This window comes from Orbicella faveolata, unplaced genomic scaffold (genome assembly GCF_042242905.1).
Source record: "Orbicella faveolata isolate gen_17 unplaced genomic scaffold, um_ofav_v1 contig_1, whole genome shotgun sequence".
Taxonomy (NCBI): Eukaryota; Metazoa; Cnidaria; class Anthozoa; order Scleractinia; family Merulinidae; genus Orbicella; species Orbicella faveolata.
Window position 1 is genome coordinate 29,009,305 of NW_028301536.1, and position 21,104 is coordinate 29,030,408.

The 21,104-nt window shown below is 37.9% G+C and overlaps 3 protein-coding genes across 5 annotated transcripts; 2 read left to right on the plus strand and 1 right to left on the minus strand.

The window, feature by feature from the left end:
• Nucleotides 1–840: 840 nt before the first annotated feature.
• Nucleotides 841–12,192, minus strand: LOC110049309 (GDP-L-fucose synthase-like). 2 transcript variants are annotated; one of them, XM_089270949.1, is made up of 12 exons: nt 12,059–12,133; nt 10,807–10,860; nt 9,746–9,901; nt 8,859–8,973; nt 8,546–8,599; nt 7,520–7,668; nt 5,535–5,674; nt 4,904–4,968; nt 3,605–3,671; nt 3,285–3,364; nt 2,533–2,632; nt 841–1,999 (listed from the first exon to the last, which is right to left on the minus strand). In XM_089270949.1, the coding sequence occupies exons 3-12, from the start codon at nt 9,880–9,882 to the stop codon at nt 1,944–1,946; spliced, it is 963 nt and encodes a 320-aa protein (XP_089127075.1). In that variant the 5' UTR covers nt 9,883–9,901; nt 10,807–10,860; nt 12,059–12,133; the 3' UTR covers nt 841–1,943. The 2 variants fall into 2 exon arrangements, with proteins under 2 accessions (XP_089127075.1, XP_089127069.1); XM_089270943.1 differs by lacking the exon at nt 10,807–10,860 and having other exon boundaries at nt 12,059–12,192.
• Nucleotides 12,191–16,367, plus strand: LOC110049307 (toll-interacting protein B-like). Its single transcript, XM_020755099.2, has 6 exons — nt 12,191–12,274; nt 13,634–13,833; nt 14,052–14,185; nt 14,456–14,504; nt 15,023–15,175; nt 15,583–16,367. Exons 1-6 carry the CDS (start codon nt 12,253–12,255, stop codon nt 15,889–15,891), a joined length of 867 nt encoding a protein of 288 aa, XP_020610758.2. The 5' UTR covers nt 12,191–12,252; the 3' UTR covers nt 15,892–16,367.
• A 1,314-nt stretch (nt 16,368–17,681) lies between these two features.
• On the plus strand, nt 17,682–21,099 carry LOC110049305 (dehydrogenase/reductase SDR family member 12-like). Of its 2 annotated transcripts, XM_089271040.1 has the most exons (4): nt 17,682–18,354; nt 19,095–19,259; nt 19,523–19,787; nt 20,780–21,099. In XM_089271040.1, exons 1-4 carry the CDS (start codon nt 17,826–17,828, stop codon nt 20,868–20,870), a joined length of 1,050 nt encoding a protein of 349 aa, XP_089127166.1. In that variant the 5' UTR covers nt 17,682–17,825; the 3' UTR covers nt 20,871–21,099. The 2 variants fall into 2 exon arrangements, with proteins under 2 accessions (XP_089127166.1, XP_020610755.2); XM_020755096.2 differs by having other exon boundaries at nt 19,523–21,099.
• The last annotated feature ends 5 nt before the right edge of the window (nt 21,100–21,104 follow it).

Below are 21,104 nucleotides of genomic sequence, written 5' to 3' on the forward strand. Positions count from 1 at the left end.
TTCATATGGAAACCAGCCTTTAGAAGCATTCGCTGTTCATATGAGTAAGTTCGTTCAAGTAATGGACATCATTTTATGTTCTTGACGGCAAACTTCCACTAAAACCTTTCAGCGAGTCTAAACGTTGTATATATAGAGGCGTAAACGGGGAATCGAAGGGGTAGGGGAGGCAAAAAAAAAATACTCCCCAAGGTCGGATCCAGGATTTTTCATAGGGGGAGGGGGTGCACTTCTAAGGAATGGCGTAACTAACTGGTGAGGTAAACGAATTTTGAAAGCGAGTACGAAGAACGGTGCATCTCAAGGGGGGGGGGGGTGCGGACACCCTGTACCCATCCCTAGACCCACCCCTGCTCCACGTTCTTCGATCCCTCCCTCACTCCCCCGTTTGATCCCTGCTACGGAGACCATTGTATGTGTCGTTCTTCTGTCTCAGTCTGAATGCTTCCTTTGTTCAAGGGACTCCAGAAGATAACGATTCTTTACAACTTTTAACCGAATTTGGCTCGCTTCTATTTAATGAATCTGTCATATAAGCAATAACCTCCATTTGGCGCGAAAAATATGCTCGAATATCTGTCCGCGAACATTATCTGTTCCGAGAAGCGAACACTTTTCCGATAGCAAAGCATGAGCAAAAGTGTGAGCTTCGGGAAACAGGTAATGTCCAGGGACAAATATCTTAGCTTATGTTAAAAGTCAAATGGAGACTATAGTGTTTATTATCCTTCAAATATTTCTCGCCACACGCGCAGGACCCTTCAACTCGTTAGGATGTAGCCCTTTGTAGATAGAAAAAAAGAGGAGAGGGTTTGGGACAAGGAGCGACAGAAGAAAACGTTATTGGGGTCACCTCCTGTTTTATTTTTCAAGATATATCTATGTATGTATTTCTAAGTTGTTTGCATCTTGAATAAATGTTATGCTATTATTATGTCGTGTAACGCCTGTGACATTATCATAACACAAACGAGGTTGTGACTGACCCAAACTTCTCGGAAGAAAATGTGCTTACAATGTTATTGCCAACTTTAAGGATCTTCGTTATTGCTATCTACCAAATAAATACCAGTCGTAAGTTACCTCCACCGTGTTCCAATATTACGAAAATATTCATGTTAAATATTGACTAGAGAATCTACTTCGAAACTTCGACGTTTTGAAGCCTCGCAAAACAACACTTGCCTAAAATTATTTCAAAGCCCAAATTCTTAACTTCTAGTGCCGTGGGGCATAATTATTAACTTTACAACTAACAGGTGCAGGCAAAAAATCGAGGTCATTTGGATGAAAAGTAGTGCTAAACGCAAGACAGAGACTTCTTGAGTTGCATCATTCAAATGTCCTCCGGCATCGCCCACTGAGGCATGCCGGGTCTTACACAGTCTCTGGACACTCCCAGGTTCAAAAAACAAAGCGGAAAGTCAGACCAAACTTGTTCCCAGGCTCTCTCGCTCACTCTTGGGGATAAAGAGAGGGAGATCCTGGGAACGAGATGGCAGACAGACGAGGCTTTAAAAACAATACTACTTTCGTTTCGTTTAGTTTATTACAATTCCTGGCACTAAAATTGGTTTTATTTGGCTTTATTTGCCTTTAACTGGTTTTATTTGCTTTTACAGACCCTTACAATTAGTCTTAGACTACGAGTAGTCCCTCTTTCGCTTAGTTCGTCGTGCGTGACGTGAAAAAAAACCGAGAGAAAAAAATGGCCGCGTGAAATCCTGGGGGCGAGCGCGCTCCTTGTCCCCAGGATTTAACGCGGCCATTTTATTCTCGCAGTTTTCCTTCACGTCACGCGCGACGGACTAAGCGAAAGAGGGACTACTCGTATCCTAACTAAGTTGTAAACAAAAATTGGATATTATTTCCTAGTTCCTTTCATCCTATTTGCGACCCATTTGTGAGTTTCCTGCTAGGCAGTCCTGTGGTTGACAAATGCTTCACTTCCGGCACGTCAAGTAATTAGCCAAGAACCAGTCACAAGTTTCCTTGATAGCTGAAGACGAAAAACGTAGCAAAAACATCAGCTCAGTCCTAGAACATTCGACACTAGTACACCAATGAAACGGTGTTTCTTTTTCAAATCTTTTTAAGAATAAATATGACTTATAAAGAGCATGCTCTCTGAGACAAAAACAGCATAAAATTTTGACGGCAAGTCTTGATTAGCCTGTGTTATAGCCGCCCTAGTCATGACGATGACAAGTCTATGAAAGTTACTAATGAAACGTAATGCATATCAAATCACCATGACAACGAGACGAGTCAAAAGTGAGGTGCACAGTGAAAATATTAAGATGGTTTTAATATGTCCTGGTTGAAAAAAAGAAGAATTGGAAAAATCAAGCGTGTTTCACGGCGAAAGCCCCTTGGTTAGGCACAATGACGAAATTTCTTGATAGTTTCACAAGACCAATTTCATTCTGATTACCAGTATCACAAAGACATGATTATTGTTTACTCTTAAGATTGACGTGTATGTAGAGATAAGACAACATGCTCGATTTTAATAGCAAACTGTTTTATTACCTATCTTGGGGTCAGTGAACTTGAAATCTGGCCGGTACTTCCTCAGTTTTGCGTTACTTGCAGTTTTCTTGAACTGGCCATCTGACTTGCTAGTGTCATACTTAAAATGTGTCAAGAATTCTCATTAAATCGCACAATGTGACTCAAACGTACTGCTTTCAACAAGGCACTTCACTCTTTCTTCACTCTCTGTGCCAGGAGTGTAATTATGTACCGTGGAATTGTCCGGCGCATGGTGTAACCAACCTATGCTTGAAGATCCACTCCAGAATACTTTCACTGACGTTTAGGCAGAATTAGTTAGCTGTTAGACCGTTAGTGCAAAACGTTAGAAAGCTGTAATGCGCCGTTAGGCAAAACTTGTTAGCCGTTACAACGTTAGAACAAAGCGTTAGAACGATTTGGAGGCCGTTAACTGTCCGTTAATTATCCGTTAGCTTTTAGCCGTTTAACGGATAAGTGAGTGTTAACGTATGTTTTCCCGTGTACGGTCACATTACTCGATAAACATGTTTTCACTATAACTTTCGCCGATTGATCAGTGTTGACATAGTCCTGACAATTGACTGATTTTGACAACTTGATTCACTCGCACTTGTTTAAGCTATCAGGTTGCAAACTTAATTAAAAGTGAAATATTTGAGGAGGTTACCACAGTTGCGTGCCAGTAGGACGCCTCTTAAATGTACCTCGATCACAAGCCCTCCCCTAACATATAGAAACCCCTTGAAAATCCAATTAACAAAGGATACTTCCAGTTCTCCTGTAAATTGCATTCCTTCTACAACCAATTCTGCAGCTTCCTTTATGGACAGCTCGTCCTCCTCGCCAACTGCAAACAAGCAAACGAAAGAGCAGGTTGAGTTTAAATCAAGCACTGTGCTTGAAAGATCTGACACTCCGTATCGCATTCACTAATTTACAAGGAACATTGTTCAGTACATCAAGGATATTGTATCACGGTCATTTCACTGCTGTCATCCAATGTGCAAGCACTTTATCTAATGGCTGCAAAGATGACCAAAGGTAGTCAAGTAGAACTGTTCTAAAATTCAGTGAAAAATTTGCTAACCTGACAGAATAATGGGATCGACTTCATCGTACTCTCTCAGCACCCAGATCATTAACCTGGCAAGATCCTAGAAATACAGAGAAGAATATTCGATGACAATATATAGAAATACGGAGAACATTGGATGATTGTCACAATATATTTGTGTTAAGATGTTCTTCAACAAACTTATAACAAAATGAATCCGATTTTTCATAACTCATCACATCATCATAACTCTACAACTGTCATAATCATTTTCAAACAACTACCTTAAATTTCCGAAAGTAACGACCCCCCAAAATAAGTGATCTCCCGAAGGTGACGTCAAAACCTTGTGGCCGCTAATAAATCCCCAAAGTCGCAACCCCCCCCCCCCCCCCCGAAAGTAGCGAGCCCTCCAAAGGTAGTGAGTCCACACCCAACCGCCCCATTCCCCCCTCCCCCCGAAAACAGTGACACCCAGGTTCAATAATATATTTATTTTTCCAATCAATTGTCGGGAAAACGTTACGTATGGTAACTTGATTTAAAGCAATCTACAACAAGGGAAGGTATTGCTTATCCTACGAAGCGTTGTGAAATGTCAATTCGTGCTTCATCAGTTAACGTTGCGCTGTGCTAAAACAAAACCCTTAGAATTTTCAACAAGTAACAAGAACGTAATAAAGGAAACTTTGATTAAAATTAGTATGACAGGAGCGTATTGACAGGAACGTTTCTTCAAATTTAATTGAAAACCCGAGCCCCAAAGGCTGCTAATTCTGAAGGTAACGAGGGCCGTTACTTTCGGAAGTTTACGTGGTAGGCTACTTCAAGAACAGGAGTGATTTTGAAGAATGATTTGAAAGATTTTAATTAGTGATATTTATTTATTGAGATATCACAAACGGAAGCCATGTAAATGAAATGTACTAGAGAGACTCATGGAGTGTAAAGCAAGAAGTCAGTTCAAGAACCTTCTTTGAGTGGTTTGCCTCCTATCATTATAGAATAATACACTAGACAGTTGTAACCTTCAACTCTTGAAAAGCCATCCTCCTGCCACAGAGGAGTTTTAGTTTGCACCCATATCTCTTGAAATTCCAGTTCTGCTTCATACTTTCCATTAAAAATTTTGGCTTTTGACAGTCAGACCCTCTGCCCCTTTCCTATACCCCTCCTTGGGGTGGGTATCGATATTTATGGCACCACACAATGAAATTGCAAACATTAAATTCAACCTTAGCGTGCATAAAAGTTGGTTTTCTTTCTACCCTAAACCTTAACCACTCAGCACACAGTGTACTCTTTCAAGAGAGGATCTCATTTACCACTAACCTTAGAGTAGATGAACTGTCTTCGTGGTGAACCAGTCCCCCAAACTACAAGGGGCTTGCCTTCCTCTACACAATAATAAAAGTGGTGAAGAAAACAAGTTAATGATTTTCTTTATCATTAATAAATGCATGTACATGCAAATTGCCACTGGGCATACAAAGACTACCTTTAAATAACAAGTGATTAACAAACATGCAGTCAAATGACTTTCACTATAATATCAATCAAATAAATGCATTGTTCAAAACATGGTTCAAGTTGTTAAACCCAGGGCTGTGGTCTACGAAAAATTACGAGTCTGAGCCCAAAGGTTCCTACCCATAGAATTATGGGTACCCAGCTCTTAAGCTTATATGAAGAAATTAAGTTTTTCCAGTTGCCCAAAGGCAAAAGTTAGTCAGCTGTGGCACACAGGCACTTCAAGAGCACAGCCCTGAAACCAGGAACTAAATTTTACACATGTAGTTATGATATCTGTTTCTTTTTCTATCTGGTACAAATTTCTCAAAGTAAGCTGCAAAACAATATGTAATTTTTATTTCCAGCAAAGCTAAAGATTTCTCTGTACAATGTATTTAATGACCAATTTTAGGCAAAGATAAAATTAATGCTTATGGCATTTTTAACTCACTCTGTGCTAAGTAAACCTTATGAATCAATCCTGGAAGAACATGGGAATCCTCCAGATGAAAGTTATCATGCATTCCATAAACATTGGTCGGCACAACACTGGTAAACATACATCCATCAGGATACTGCTGGTGGTATGCCCTGTGAAAAAAAACAAAAAACAGCTTTATTAATTTGGTTTATATACTGCAATGTTTGATTTCGTGCCTGGGAGCTCAAGTGGGGTTTGGGAGTCTACTAGGAGTGTGGCACTTACATGTAATATTTCCTTTTCAATATTAACATCTAAATGTGTGAAACAAAGGAAAGATCATTTGTTTGAAGGAATTGTGTGCTAACATGAAAATAACAGTTGAGACTCTAGAAGACTAGTTGTTTAGTTTAGGACCAGTTGACATGGTCTTGGTTGTCTTATCACCTTCCTATTCTACACACCAATAACATGAAGCAAATGTTTTTTTTCAAAATGCTGTTAAACTGTTGGAATAATGTCAGTGGTAAAGATTTACTGGTAGTCTGTTTTTCTGATGTAAAGAAATTTGAAAGAAATCACTTTGATTTAATCATGTGCAAATTCATGCCTGCTAGCTTCAGAATAGACAGAATGTTTTAGCTTTTTAACTGAATTATTTTAGTTTTAATAAGGGCACCAATTATAATAATATTCCTTATGTAATGGGAATACTGTCGTGTTGGTTTAGGTAATAGCATTCAAAGAACGCAAACCTAATTTTGACCTGTGGTTTTCCAGGGTTGCGTTTCCTGTGCACAGTTATAAGCAGAAAAACTCAACATTCCTGTAAGGACACCAAAATGGCCACCCCACTTGATTTTTGCTGGGGCATGTCACAGCCAGTAAACTGGTACTGTTTAATACTAAGACATGTGATAAGACATGTGGTGAACATGCGAGCATGTAAGCAGACCATGCGAGCCTTTATACTGGATCTTTCGTTGACTTCTTTCCATTCAGGCACCGTGGGCTTCGCTATTTTGTACTCTCAGCGTTGGATACTGGTGAATATAAATGCTTCGACGGTAGCATTTATCGAAATCTGAGAGAACTTTCCTGGTTTATTTTGTACGTTACCAAACACGACTTTGAATTGCCTTGGCTTTGGAATGTTAATTGTGGGAACAGCTATATTTTGATTGCATTTGTTGATTAGCTCCAGTCGTGACAGATACATGCAGCTCAGTCTTTATCCAGTCAAATATTTCTGGAATCGGTGGAAAAAGATCCATGAGAGTGTGCCAATGAACCAAAGAACGGCAAATTATGTAAATACTGTTGACTTTATTCATCATGGGAAATACGCGAACCAGTCACACAGAGTTTGTTTACGCTGACGATAAACGAGCACATGACTGCAAATGTTTGCTTATATTTGTGCTTCCAGCTTAGAATAATGTATATAAAATAAACTTTTTCAAATTAAGTTTTACGCTTAAACATTACCAGTTAATGAGAGAATATTTAGCACAAAATTTGAGTCTAAGGAAACTGGCGCTGTCACGCAACGAATCAACAAATCATAGTTCATACAGGGACCCCTTAAACTGGCAAGGACTTTGACACTATGATATATCTGTCTGTAAAACCTCGGTTGTTGATGCAAAACGTTGATTTTAGCAATGGGCAGAGGTTCAAAGTCAGCTAGTGAAACCATTCACTTAAGGTATATATATTAAAGTGATGGCGTCGAATGCACTCTCATAATCTTTGATTACTACTAGTTATTAATAAATAGGGGCCCTAATTAAGAGTAACAGAAACATGATTGGGGGGACAGATTAGAAAAAGGGTCGCTTATTGGAAGGAGAGGACTAAATTGAATCATTACTGGCAGTCACTGTATAAGCACAGTACTTGAAAAATACTGGAAAGATCTTTAATTTTCAACTTCTAGCAATTGAATACGAATTAGAGTTGCAGCTTAAATGAACCATAAACTAAGCGAGTCATGCAAGGAACATTTATCATACCTGTTTTGCACATCAATCATACGTTTAGCATATGAATAGCCAAAGTTAGAAGTGTGGGGAGGTCCATTATGAACCATTGTTTCATCTATAGGATATGTTGTCTTGTCTGGAAAAATGCATGTCGAGAGACAAGAGACGCATTTCTTCACCTGCATTCAACAAATAAAAAACATTAGCATGTGTTGACCCATGCTTGGCTTCTGGAAAATCCTGCTCCAAGCATTGACATTTAAAACTTTGCTCAAGAGACAGCTGGCATAAATAGGTTCACTATTAGGAAACTGTCAAGTTAACTGACCCAAAAGGTGGCCTGCAATATACTAGTGCCTGGATTAAAATAGTGAGAGGTACTTATCAACGGAACTTTGCACCATGCAGTGTTGGGCCTGTAATTCTAGGGGGGGGGGGGGGGGGGGGACAAAGACTACATGTCGGATAAGGACCCAGAATGCAAAACAATAGAATAGAATGCAAAAGAATGCAAAACTTGAAGGTTATTAAGTCACAGGGAGCTGAGGAGTCTTTTTTGACAATAATTCCTACTAAATTCACTGTAAAAATACAGCACAAACTGGTTTTGTGGGTCAAATCATTGGGCCCAGGACTGTCATTAAGTTTTGATTCACCGGTACCCTTGATCTTCACACCTGTAACAAACCTGTTACTTTATGGGTGAATTATATCAACTACAGGTAAGTTCAACTGTAACATCAAGGAAACATCAAGCATACTCAGTTGAAACAGGCGTTTTGCGTTACAACCTTTAGTTGTAGCCCTGTTGGTGGTAACAGTCTAAGCAGTCAACAACAACACAGTCTCATGACAGTAACATTGATCACCTACAGTGAATTGATTTTACACTGCAACTGAATGGCAAATTTAGCTGGAAATAATACAGTCTAGCAACTCCTTTGGGTAGATGTAAATTCAGAGATAAAAATTACCTTGAGCATTAAATGTAATATGATCAGCCACCCACAAAGACATCTCAAAAAACAAGCATATTAAGGTACTACGGGTACCCACCTTACTCAGGTGACAATTGTTAAGAACATTATCATTTATCTGCGTATTCATCCGCTGCAAACAAAAACAGAGGAAATGATAAAGTAGGAGGTAGGAAGGCAAATGATTTGTCAATCACCTGATTAAAACTGTTGAACCAAGGTCTAGGATTAATGTTGGTAGCAAATCCAGAGGATCTTACAGTGTAGTTTCAAGAAGATTCTTGATATTGACATTACTAAAGGCATGCAACAGGGTAAAGGCAGGGTAAGGGGTTGAAGAGAATTTCTCAAACATGCCAAGTATAAGTTACGATGAAAACTGCCCTACATACCCAAAAATCCAGATTATATTTGAGGTTCTTAAAGAGACCACCAACCAAAGCTGCCAAGTGAATAACATGGGTTGGCTTGTGTTTGTCAAAAATTGCTTTAGTTGCAGCTGCATCGCTAAAAAATAAAAGCACAAAAAAGGTTATCATTTAACTATTGATGAAAAAAAATGTACCAAATTTGGCAGAAAGCATCCTTCTGGATTTTTTATTACTTAACTACCAAGTAATAACGAAAATACAATTATTTTCAGTCTCCTGTCCTTCACAACAATAATTATTGTGAACAATTATTGTGCCACATGTGTAAATAACTCAAATGAGTGTTACAGTCAAACCTGTATATAACGGCCAAGTATTACACGGCCACCCTCTACTAAGTGGCCAGTTCTCAAAGTCCTGATTTTTCGCTCATGCAAACGCTGTATTTGTTACCCTATTAGGCGGCCACCTCTATTAAGCAGCCGCGGCCACCCTGTAGCAGTCCTATGTTTGTCTTTCTTTGTCGTTTTTACCTGTATTAAGTTGTGTATGTGTTGATTGTCCTATTGTTTCCTTGCATGAAGTGTTTTTGTAGACACGCCATTAAAACTGACATTAGACAACACCCAGTGAGTATTTTCAGTGATCCTGTATTAAGCAGCCACCTGTATTGAATGGCCAGTTCCTCAAGTCCAGTGGGTGGCTGTTACATGTATATACAGGTTCAACTGTATTTACAATGTGCTCAGCATACATTGTGGGGTCAACCACCTTAAACGAGGAATTTAAGGAATGGCTTGAAGTAAAACGTTCCTTTTAACATACTGTATGTTCAAAAATAGAAACCAAAGTATCACTAATCTGCTTGGGGCTTGACATTTGTTACAGATTTATAGTTCAGACCTTACCAGAGGTCTCCATCTTTAGAGGACAGAAATATCCAAGTTTCATCAGATCTGCTTTCCTCTTTTGCTACCACTTCCTCCAGAGCTTTTCCAACAAGACCAGTGCCGCCAGTTACAATAATTCTTTTTTGCTCAGCCATATCAAGACAAAGTTATGTGCTTTGGAAGAAAGCAAAAGATAATAGAAGTTTTAGGTCTAAAGTTTTCAAAATTCAGAAAATATGAATAGAGCATTATGATAACATAATTTACAAACAGAACAGAGGGGTACAAAATGACTACTGATGTAGATGACATTTATCTAGTAGATCTCATTTAGGGATTATCAAAAGTTAAAGATTCACCCCTAAATGAAAAAGCTACAAAAGCTGCCAGCAAATTGAAGTTCACCTAAAATGATAAATTTGATTCAAAGTTTTCCAGTTTTTGAAAATGACTACTGTATTTCATGTTCATATTGACCATAGTGAAATTATCTCAAGGTTCCAGTTAAGTCAGATATATGAGTCATAGACCAAGTGTGAGGCCAAGACGGCTGCATTCTGGTGACGCTTTTATTTAGTGCATGTTTGTAGTTCGAGATGCACAAACAAAGATCAATGTCAATACGAATTTACCAAAAAAGCTTGGCCAAAAGCCTGTGTCACAGCTGCACCCCCTCCCCCTCCCACCCCGTGAAAAAAAAAGTCAAAGAGATGCATCTGTGGGTTACTGCTGATAATCATGTCCAAGATCATGTGACTTCTCCTGGAATGTGTAGAAAATGATGTCATTGGTTGATCGATTGTTTGCAGTTTAAGGGTAATGGTGGTGAATTGTTGGAAATTAGCATTTTGTGTTTTATTGGTGTTGGCTGGGAACACAAAGGAAATTTTTAATACTTTCTGAGTGAGATATAGATTTAGAATTTGAAGTTGAAAAGTAAGATTAATCAAGTAAATTATCAGCATTTCATGGAAATCGTGTGAAAATTATTTTGCAAGTTGTCTGTTTTTTAATCTGTGAACGTTCAAAGGTCATGAACTGTTTCATGCAAAGATCATGTGTAGAGAGTGATCTCCTACATTGTCTCCTTGTGTCATGTCAGCTGTTGCAACACTGAAATGGTCTTAAAATGCCTGAAAAATTCATGCAAGGAACATGATTATGAAAGGTAACACACAGATGCTCTCTCTCTCTCTCTCTCTCTCTCTCTCTCTCTCTCTCTCTCTCTCTCTCTCTCTCTCTCTCAACAAAGGGTAATCAAGAGCAGGTGACTTTCAAAATGAAACTATTTTGAAGCTGATAAACCATCAATATACTATACACATGTTTCTCCTCTTTCTCCAGGTTCAAAATACATAATATACTTTCACATTTAAATAATCTTTATTTATAGTATACACAAAAATTATAATGTTCTTCTTAAGAATTGTGCTCATTGAAAATGCAGGTCTATGGTACATTATTGACAAAATTGCTTTTAGCCATAAATCAATTAAATTCATGTTATCATGGATAATTTTTAAATTCAAGGATGCCTGGGTGTTCTGCAGCTGAACTAAGGTAAGTGTCATCTGCATACGTTACAAAATTAGTGGTACATTATTGATAAATAATTGCTTTTAACCATAAACAATTAACATCATTTCATCATTGATTTTAAATTCAAGGAATTCTGCAGCTGAAGTAAGATAAGTGTTATCTGCATACAATATAACAGGATGACATGAGGGGAGGTCATTAATAAAATACTTGGGGGCCAACACTAGATCCCTAAGGGATGATCCCAGAAGGATATCACAATTATAACATTACAAAAATCGGCTTGTACTCCGATCAGTGATAGTTTGCAACTTTTACACTGTGGCACTAAAACCAAGTAATGGATTTAATTTATAGTTAACACCACTCAACACTGATCGCCCAAATAAAACATGCTCTTTAGTCTTAAGCGTAATTAATAAGCTAATACAAATTCTCGATATCATACTCAAACCCAAGAGTTGTATGACACTTTACACGAACACTGCATACGTACATACGCTTACATATACGCTCGCATACACGTGCAAAGTAAGTCAAAATATTTTCCTCTCCGTCGCCAGACTCCATTCATTAACACTGCGGGCTTGGCCATGGAAAAAGTCAAGTGAACATTTTGTTACAGCCGGTTACATATATAACTCAATTCAAATTGATAGTCGGTAAGTTCTTATGAGGGACCCACATTATGCACACAGCAGGGGCTATACATGTACGACCAAACCAAAATGGATCAACTGTTTTATCGAAAGGTTCCGCTCGCAGAATAAATCATAGTCGCTAAAAACCTACCTCTCGTTAGCTGTGATCTGTTCGTGAGCTCCCTCCTTGATGAAGTTCTTTCACCGCCGCAACTGGGCTTAGTGACCTATCCTCCTGACAAGTGTTGCTGTAGACGTGTCACACGCGCGATTCCGCATTTCTTCACGCGAGGAACGCGAAGGGAGTGAAAAGCATCATGGGTAGGATCACGGAAGTTTGTCAAGATGGCGGCTGTTCCTTCATCAGGTAAGCAAATTTTGTTATTGAAATGACAATGAATTTTCCTCTAAACATGGAGAAGAGAGGTTGTTACATCATATTTACTAGTAACAAATCTGTAGATAAAAGTCCCTTATGAGCACTGAACTAATGAAAAAACTGTAAAAGTGATAAGGATGGCATGCAAGAACGACAGAAAATAAGGCTTGCTGTTGTCGACAGTCCATTTCATACATAAACCCGTGATTATTTCCTTTTCGTTATTGTTTACTTGCCCTGAAGACGATTTAAGAAGATAAACATGCACTATTTTAATGTCACGCATAACAAAGGACAAGTTATAATTGTATTGCTATGTATTTTCGCGTATGACTGTATATGAGGAGATTTTTTGATGAGCAACACGACATAGCTATAATTAACTTCACTGTGTCATATATAAAGAACCAAAATGAGTCGACAAATTCACTCATTCATTCTCAGTTGAATACCAACGGTAAAGTAAAGGTAATTAATGGTAAATAATACTAGCCAAACAAGAATGTTAAGACGTTAAGATGTAGTGAATTTAAATGTAACGGTATGGATCTGGGACGGTTGGCCATTTCTCACACAATGTCAGGAGAGAGGGCCAGAGAGGAGGCCAGAACTGGACTATAGTAGATGTGTGAGCAGATTAATACTTCCGTCAAAAGAGATTTTCCACTATTGATAATTTAATTAAAAGTAGCTTTAAATTGAGTTTCACATTGTGTCACATAATCAAAACCAAAGAAAGTACAGTAGCCAATCACAACAGACATAATTCCAAATCTTGAAGAATTTGAAGCAAGTATAGTTAATCAGCACTTCAGGGCCAACAGTCTTCATTGCTGTTTCTTCTTTATTTGTTCTGATGTGGCAGGCAACACAAGTTTCAATTTTTTTTTCATTTTGTGCTATTCTCATTAAACAAAACTTAACATCATTAAATTAAATGCAGTGCTGTAAAGTAAAGCCAAAACAATTCTCAATTATCTCCATCATTCCAATACTATTTGAAACTGACAGTTTTGACAGTACCAACAATGAATTAATGCTAAGATCACTTCATGGGATATATTCAAATTCTATTTGTAGCATGTACAGTGGAACCCTATTAATAAATATGGCCACCTCGCTATTACAGCCACTGTATTCCAGCCCCAACAAAAGCTCAATCGGTCATTTTATTTTTTAAAAGAACCCAGATAATATGGCCACACCACTAATATATGGCAAGATTTTTGTGGTCCATATTGGTGACCAGATTAATGAAGTTCCACTGTATAATAATAGGATGTTGATACTGTTACATATTTATGGGTACATAACCAATATTGAATTATCGCTTATTTTTGGTACTAGGATCTTCCAGACGAAACGTAATGACTGGTGATTTGCCAGAGGATTTCTTGCGGCTATCACCAGCAATGAATCAAGCTTCCCAACCTACCGGGAGAGGGCAGATGGTCCCAGTACAGCCTGTAACTTATTATCAACCTACAGGGCTTATGCAGCCGTATCAACAACAACCCATGGGGAGACTTAGTGTCACAGTACAACAGGTCTGTATAATCTTTATATAAGGGATAATAGGTAAATGTAAATACATGTTTGGACAAAAGTAAAGAGTTGAAGAGAGAGATGGCATGATATAAAGAATAAGATAGAACATACTAAATTCAGAGCGGGTCATACCCTCTGTGTGTTTCTTTATTTTTCCTGTAGTCTATTTTTTTTCAAAAAGAACTGTTTCATATTATATTGTATTATTTTTTTACAGGCTAAGTTAGCCAAGAACTATGGTCTTACACGCATGGATCCTTATTGCCGTGTCACTGTTGGAAACCATGTATTTGAAAGTCCAACAGCTCATAATGGTTCAACAAATCCTCGCTGGAACAAGCTAATGTCAATGTGAGTTATCCTCAATATTACAAGGGAATTTAAAACTGAAGAATCTGACATACGAATGATTGCTGAAACGAAGAATTTTTTTGCAAATTATGTGTTGTTTCTACATTTACACAATAAATATTACACCTTTTCCTTTTTTTAAAAATAGCTCAGAGAAAATGTTTCTGGTTTTTTAGACTTGAGGACACACTGCCTCCAGCCTATCAAAACAAGCAATTTCTTTCAGTGTTTTCTTATTGTTTGTTAACAATAATCACTTTTGTTTTACAGACCTGTACAAGAAGGTGTGAAAAACATCTATGTGGAAATTTTTGATGAGGTATTGTCATTTTCAAATAGAAAACCATAAAAATGTTTGTCGCCTACTCATATCTTGTTTTTTTGTTGTTCATTTTTATTTTATTTTACTGTTCATACTTGATTTTTTAGTACCATCTACAAAATATGAGTCAGTGAGAAATATTTAGTATAATAATTTTTATTTTTACTTTTCAACATTGTCATCTCCTGACTACAGCTATTCCAGAATCAAACACATGTCTGGAGGTAATTCTCTGTTGGTGATTAAAAATTCAGACCTTGTCAACCTGTATAGAGTACAAATCTGAACATCATCAAAGACATGAAAGGAAAATAAAGGTGATCTCTAATGAAAAGTAGAGATTTGTTACAATTAACACAGGGTCAGAAATCTTCAGAAAGTTCATGTCTTGGTTAAATTAGAAAAACAGCAATTTTCTTGTGATTACTGCTTCAAGAATCGCCAAACACCAGAAAATTAAAAGATCATTAATTTCTACTACTAATTACCCACATGCGATACTCACTGGTTTTCAGCGAGCATTTTCTATGGATGAGCGTATTGCTTGGGGTTTGATTGCCATCAAGGATTCAGTGTTTGAAGGGGAAACTTTAGAAGACTGGTACTCCCTCACTGGCAAGCAAGGAGAAGATAAAGAAGGCATGATCAATTTGGTATTTGCATACAGGGTAGGAAAGATGTTTGCATTGTTTATAATCAATGAGGTGAAACTGGGAAATTTATAAATAAAACTTAAATGAGTGCTGCTGTCATTTTTAAACTCTAAATTTGAAGTGTATACCTTAAGACAGTACTGTAATATGTTATAAGGAACCCTATAGTTATAGTTTGATTTTGTAGAACAGTGTGCTTGAAATTCAGAGGAAACTGAATTAGCAATGTTTAGCCAGACTGTTTAGACTTAGGTAGACTAGATTTCATTTCCAAACTAGTAGTTTGTTTTGTGCTTGTTACTCACAGGTGGAATTTTGGTAACTGTGCCAAGTGTCAAGGTCGACTTGTAGGAAGTGTAATGTTTGGCTTGAATCTTTTTGAATAAGTGCTTATCGAGGATCTGTTCTTCTACTCATTTTAGAAAGTACCTGCTGCACCTCCCCAAGCCATGGTGTATCCTAACATGCCAATTATGATGGTACCTCAGCCAGTTGTACCTGGCACTCAAGTTGTTTACCCTGGAGGATATGGGCCTGGACAGCCAGTACCTACAGGTCAGCTGCAGCAGCAGCAGCAGCAGCAACCACCAAGGTTCAGTGAACAGGATGTATCAGGCTTGAAGGATATGTTTCCAAATATGGAAGAAGGGGTCATTCGGTCAGTGCTTGAAGCTTGTGGGGGAGATGTTAATGCCGCTACAACTCATCTGCTGAGTATGACAGACTCTTAAATGACACTGTTGTGAAGAGGACTTGTGATCTACTGTATACAGCTCAAGTGGCAGTGAAGCAGCCATGTGACAATTAGAAAATTATTTTAGAACTGAAGTGAAACCCTGAACTACTACAGATAAACTTCTGCTCTCTCTAGAGGAAAATAAGTATAATAATGGTTGTTCATAGCTAAAAGTATATGAACAACAGTTCATGAATTTAAAACACTGACAATGCAAAGCTCTTGTGAATTATTTTAAAGGTTGATAATACACACAAAGGCTTTGAATAGAATGATTCCTTAGCTTTCTTGTGTTTTTTTAAGTAAGTGTACGTAGCAAATAATTTTAGACTTAAAAACGCTGTATCCATACAATAGCTGCTAGTCAAGACTACAATGACACCATTGGAAAAGCAGTACATACAATCACTGTGCTTCTGGACAGATGGTAGTCAAATTCAGATTTTAAAATAAAGTCATATAATATGGCAATTATTTGTCTTCATTTGTGAGACATAATCTGCCCTGTAATCAGAGGTGTATCAAGAGTAATTTGTTATGAAGCATGCATGTGCCAACAGCAGAAAGCAAAGAGGGACATGGGTATGAGTATAAAGTATGAAAAGAAAGCACAGAGACCTACCAGTAGTTGCAAGTGTGAAAAGTCTTGTGCTTATCTCCCACCCATGAACAATTATGTTTACATTTTCTCAGTGATTATTCTTTAGAGTTGCCTTACGTGGATATTTCAATAAGAACCAGTTTATTGTTTAAAACCATAACAGCGTACAAGGCTAAACCTATACCTACTGTGAGTATAAGCTCTCCAACTCTCACAATTTGTTTGTAACTTATATCCTCACAGAACATTGTAATTCAAAAACAGAGAACCATGGCAACATGGACCATGTTATGGGCTGCCGAGAGAACAAATGAATACATTCTCAAGTTCAGATTGCAGATCAAAACTTTTTCTACATTATACCATAAAATCCCACGTTAAAGCCCTGGGCTTATATAACTTTATAAGGGGTTCTGGGTGGGGGGCTTATATCCAGGGGGCATATAAGCGGAATGAAAAAAAAATGTTTCAGAACAAGGAGAGAAAGTTTATCTGAGAAACGGATTAAAGCTAACATACCATTACATTTAGAGCTATATTTATATTTACACCTACAATATATTTATAAAACACAAAAGGAATGCACTTACACATTAGATGGGCTTTTATCTGGGGGGTTTATATCCGGAATAATATCCTTGTTAGCAAATAAGAGGGCCTATATATCGGGAGGGGGGGGGGTGGGGGGCGGGGCTTTAGCATGGGATTTTACAGTATTCCCTTCATCAAGAGTGGTTTCTTGTTAGCTTATACCTCAATCCCAGGCTCATTCTCGTTTCCTCTGAAAAGGGGAGGGAGCCTTGGATCAAAGTTGCTCCCTCCCCCAATATAAACTCCCATCCAAAAACCCCTGACGAAGTTATAAAAAGAGAAGGTTTTTAACTGGGGTATTACGGATAACTTGCTTCTCTTTGCACACAAATTTAACTTTCAACTCGGGTGACGCGGCTCCTAAAAGCAATGAAGTGAATGCGTGACAATCATTTCGTGTTGTGTGACGATATCAGCCTTGCATATGGGAATGCACAAATATGTTTTAAATCCAACATTTACAAACTTTCCAAACAGTAAGAGTCAGTGTCGTGTTATTTTGATGTGTTAAGCACTATTTTGGGGAAAAGGTTTGCTCCTTCCTTACTTCCGTGCCTGTGAGCCTGGACCCTACCAAAATCACGTCGCACAAATATATCACACTTTTGTCACGCCAGCTAATACATGTGTTAAAATAGTCAAACGTTCGGTGGACTTAGCGACAATCCTTCTTGGCCTGGGCTAATTTACTTCTTCAGACATTTTCTTTTGTTAAAATTTACCAAAGAAGTGGGAAAATGACGTTTTATAGAAATCTAGTTTGGTTTACCAAAGGTTTTCGTGAATACACGAAGAACGGCTACCTTGCTGCCGAGAAGTCGTTTGATCCCAAAGCCCTTGACGTTGATGTTTCGTCTCGAGCATTCATGATAACAGGCGCAAATAGCGGCATTGGAAAAGATACCGCCGCTCTCTTAGCTAAGAAAGGAGCTACCGTACACATGGTCTGCCGAAGCGAAACGAGAGGTGAAGAGGCTCGAAAAGAAATCTCTGAATCATCAGGAAGCGACAAGGTGAAACTACATATTCTTGACATGTCCCAGCCAAGGAAGGTTTGGGAATTCGTGGAGAAGTTTTCATCTTCCAGTGAAGCTCTTCACGTATTGATCAATAATGCTGGTTGTATGGTGAATACGAGGGAAGTTGACAAAGACGGTTTGGAAAAGAACTTTGCCACTAACTCTTTGGGAACTTACATTTTGACCACTGGTCTCATACCGTTACTCGCAAAACACGAATCTCCTAGAGTTGTAACAGTTTCCTCAGGTTTGTACAAAACAAATGATGTTGCCGCACATTTTTTTAAAATAACGAGAGAATATCTGAACGTGTCCATTTTTTCAGCGCGAGGCAGATGCGCTACATAAGAACGTTGAGAGGATGGCATTCATTGTGCGATTACGTAACAGCTTGAATACTACTTTTCTCGCGAAATGACCGCCCGTTTTGAATAAGGACCAATATGGCTTGGAAATACAATGTTTATGAGGAAAAGTATTCTCAAATCGAAATTTTGGATTTTGACTTTTCCTTAAAAACATTTTGAGTCACGAGAAGTCAGTGGGAAGATGGGGAGGGGCTGGGTGATGGGCAACTCCCTATTTGACACTTGGTTGGGTGTTCAACATGGGGTGGCAATGAATATTAGACATCATACAGCCCACAATAAGGGTTAGAGAATGGCAAATTCAAGATAGTGTGTTGTATCCATAATGATTCACATTTCAGGGCTATCATTAAGGGGCATATCACGTAACACCTGTTACAGCGGAGTATGCTTGATGACCCCTTGATGCTGTGAGTGAACTTGTCTTTTGTTGGTACAATTCACCCACAAAGTAGCAAGTTTGTTTCAGGTGTGAAGTCCATGGCAACAGGTGTATTTGGCGCTTTGTTTTGTGTAGACTGAGATTATTTAAGCTCAGAACTTAAGGACAAATAATATAAACAAAAGACGTTTTACATTATGGTACATATTGAAGTACTCATTAGCATTTTTATCACAGGAGGTATGCTAGTGATGAAACTGGATAGAAAAGATCTGCAGTTGGAACATATGAATCCATTTGATGGTACCATGGCTTATGCACAGAACAAACGGCAGCAAGTCATTATGACTGAAAAGTGGGCAGAAAAACACAAGGAAATTTTCTTTTCTTCCATGCATCCAGGTACGACGCTAACTAGTCTTATAGCCTAGAATTTCTAATTAGCTTTTCACTGAAACCTCGTTTTCAAACTGCGTGACAACCCCAAAAAATGCTTTCGACATGATCATTTTAAATAACCAATAAGAAGCCCCTTCCTGTACTGAAGAAGTGATATAATTAATTTACCATCTCTTTGTCTTCTTGCTAAGGACCACAGCCAGTGGTCCGTACCAGTGGTTGCTGAAAGCCCTTGACCATTGATTAATTAAGATCATTTTTTGCAGGTTGGGCTGACACTCCAGCAGTACGGACGTCAATGCCAGGTTTTCATCAAAAAATGAAAGACCGTCTGCGCACTTCTGAACAGGGAGCAGACACAATCATATGGCTCTCCATTGCTGATATGTCAAAGGAGATTAGTGGTGCATTCTATCAAGATAGAAAACCAGTAGCAACACATTTACCACTGGCATGGTCAAAAGCATCTGACACAGACAAAAACGAGCTGATGAATGATCTTGAAAAATTGGCATCAAAGTTTAAATCTGGGTGAACTGAAAATAATACTGTGTTTACCTATTGCTTTTCCAGGAGAACAGATCTTTTCACTGCTTGCCACCATTATGTAATGCTATGGCAATGGTAACAAAAGACTGGCAGTTGCATTTAAGGGCTTAATTTGCATTGCTGCACCATATGCTGTCAAATATGAAGGTTAATAACTGGCTTAATTAGTAGGGAATTTATGCAAATCAAAGAGAATGTTGCCAAACTAAAGAGTTAATGAGCAGAGACCAATGGCAATATACATGCAACATAAAATAAAATGTTAGTACATTTCTTTGCCGTCCTCTCCAAAACAACCACTTTATATGTCCAAATTCTGCACTTTCTGGAGAACATGAACCAAGGTGAATTATTTAGAACATACCTACATACATACATAAACTTCATTGTGTCTTAACATCTAGCTGATGGGGAAAAAACCCCTCTACTAATTGGGGACACTTAATATAATTAATAACCTACCAACTATTTTCCAATGAACTGATTTCTTTCTTTACATATTGAGAGGAGGATAGTTCTAACACTGATAGACAGACTCAACAGATCCAAAGATATGTGAAATTCATATTTTTATAAGCAGTACTGCCAGGGAAACTTTCGATGTTATTCTAGGAGACTCAACCGAGACATTAATTTTTACTTATCCAGAGAATCTTATAGTAGCATTAAAAATAACATGCTATCCAGGAAACTGCAACACAAACTTGGTTGGATTCATAGCTAAATTGTGTGGGAGATCTTCTGTGAAAGTTTTGTATGCCTGCATAAACCAATGGAGTAATAACTTCAGTGCTAAAAATGATATTAAGCTCTTGAGCTGTTTTTACTTTTACGGTGATGTTAACAAAATGTTAAACATTGTCTTACCTAACTTGCTTATAGTTTAGTACATAAATTATTAACAGTATTATTAAAAAAATAAAAATTATTCATAGTATTATAAACAAATAAAGCTTATCAAATGTTATGTTTAGTATTAGATACTTTTATGAGAGTTACCTAATGGTTGGTTGGTGCGCTCGACTCCGGATCACGTCGATAGCAATGGCAAAGTCAATACAGTAAGATTGAGGTTTGAGATTTTCCTGTAAAGACCGAATGTTCAAGGACAGGTAAATAAGTTGTTTATTATATGGCTTTTTGCTTTGTTTTTGCAGGCCTGTAATTGGCCCATGGTCATTACAGGAGAATAACGCCCTAAAATTAGCAAATCAGAGCATGTGTTATATCCACTTCAAAGACAAGCCATATATAAATGTCAGCTATTGTAAAGAAAATAAAGAAGTTTTCTAAACATGT

Coding starts and splice junctions, on each gene's coding strand:
- LOC110049307 (XM_020755099.2), top strand. CDS start 12,253: ATGGCGGCTGTTCCTTCATCAG. Junction 14,186..14,455: donor TGGAACAAGCTAATGTCAAT/GTGAGTTATCCT, acceptor TTTGTTTTACAG/ACCTGTACAAGAAGGTGTGA. Junction 15,176..15,582: donor ATTTGGTATTTGCATACAGG/GTAGGAAAGATG, acceptor TACTCATTTTAG/AAAGTACCTGCTGCACCTCC.
- LOC110049305 (XM_089271040.1), top strand. CDS start 17,826: ATGACGTTTTATAGAAATCTAGTTTGGTTTACCAAAGGTTTTCGTGAA. Junction 18,355..19,094: donor AGTTGTAACAGTTTCCTCAG/GTTTGTACAAAA, acceptor TTTTTATCACAG/GAGGTATGCTAGTGATGAAA. Junction 19,260..19,522: donor CTTTTCTTCCATGCATCCAG/GTACGACGCTAA, acceptor CATTTTTTGCAG/GTTGGGCTGACACTCCAGCA.
- LOC110049309 (XM_089270943.1), bottom strand. CDS start 9,882: ATGGCTGAGCAAAAAAGAATTATTGTAACTGGCGGCACTGGTCTTGTT. Junction 5,675..7,519: donor ATGATTGATGTGCAAAACAG/GTATGATAAATG, acceptor TTTTTTTCACAG/GGCATACCACCAGCAGTATC. Junction 2,633..3,284: donor AATTTACAGGAGAACTGGAA/GTATCCTTTGTT, acceptor ACACATTTTAAG/TATGACACTAGCAAGTCAGA.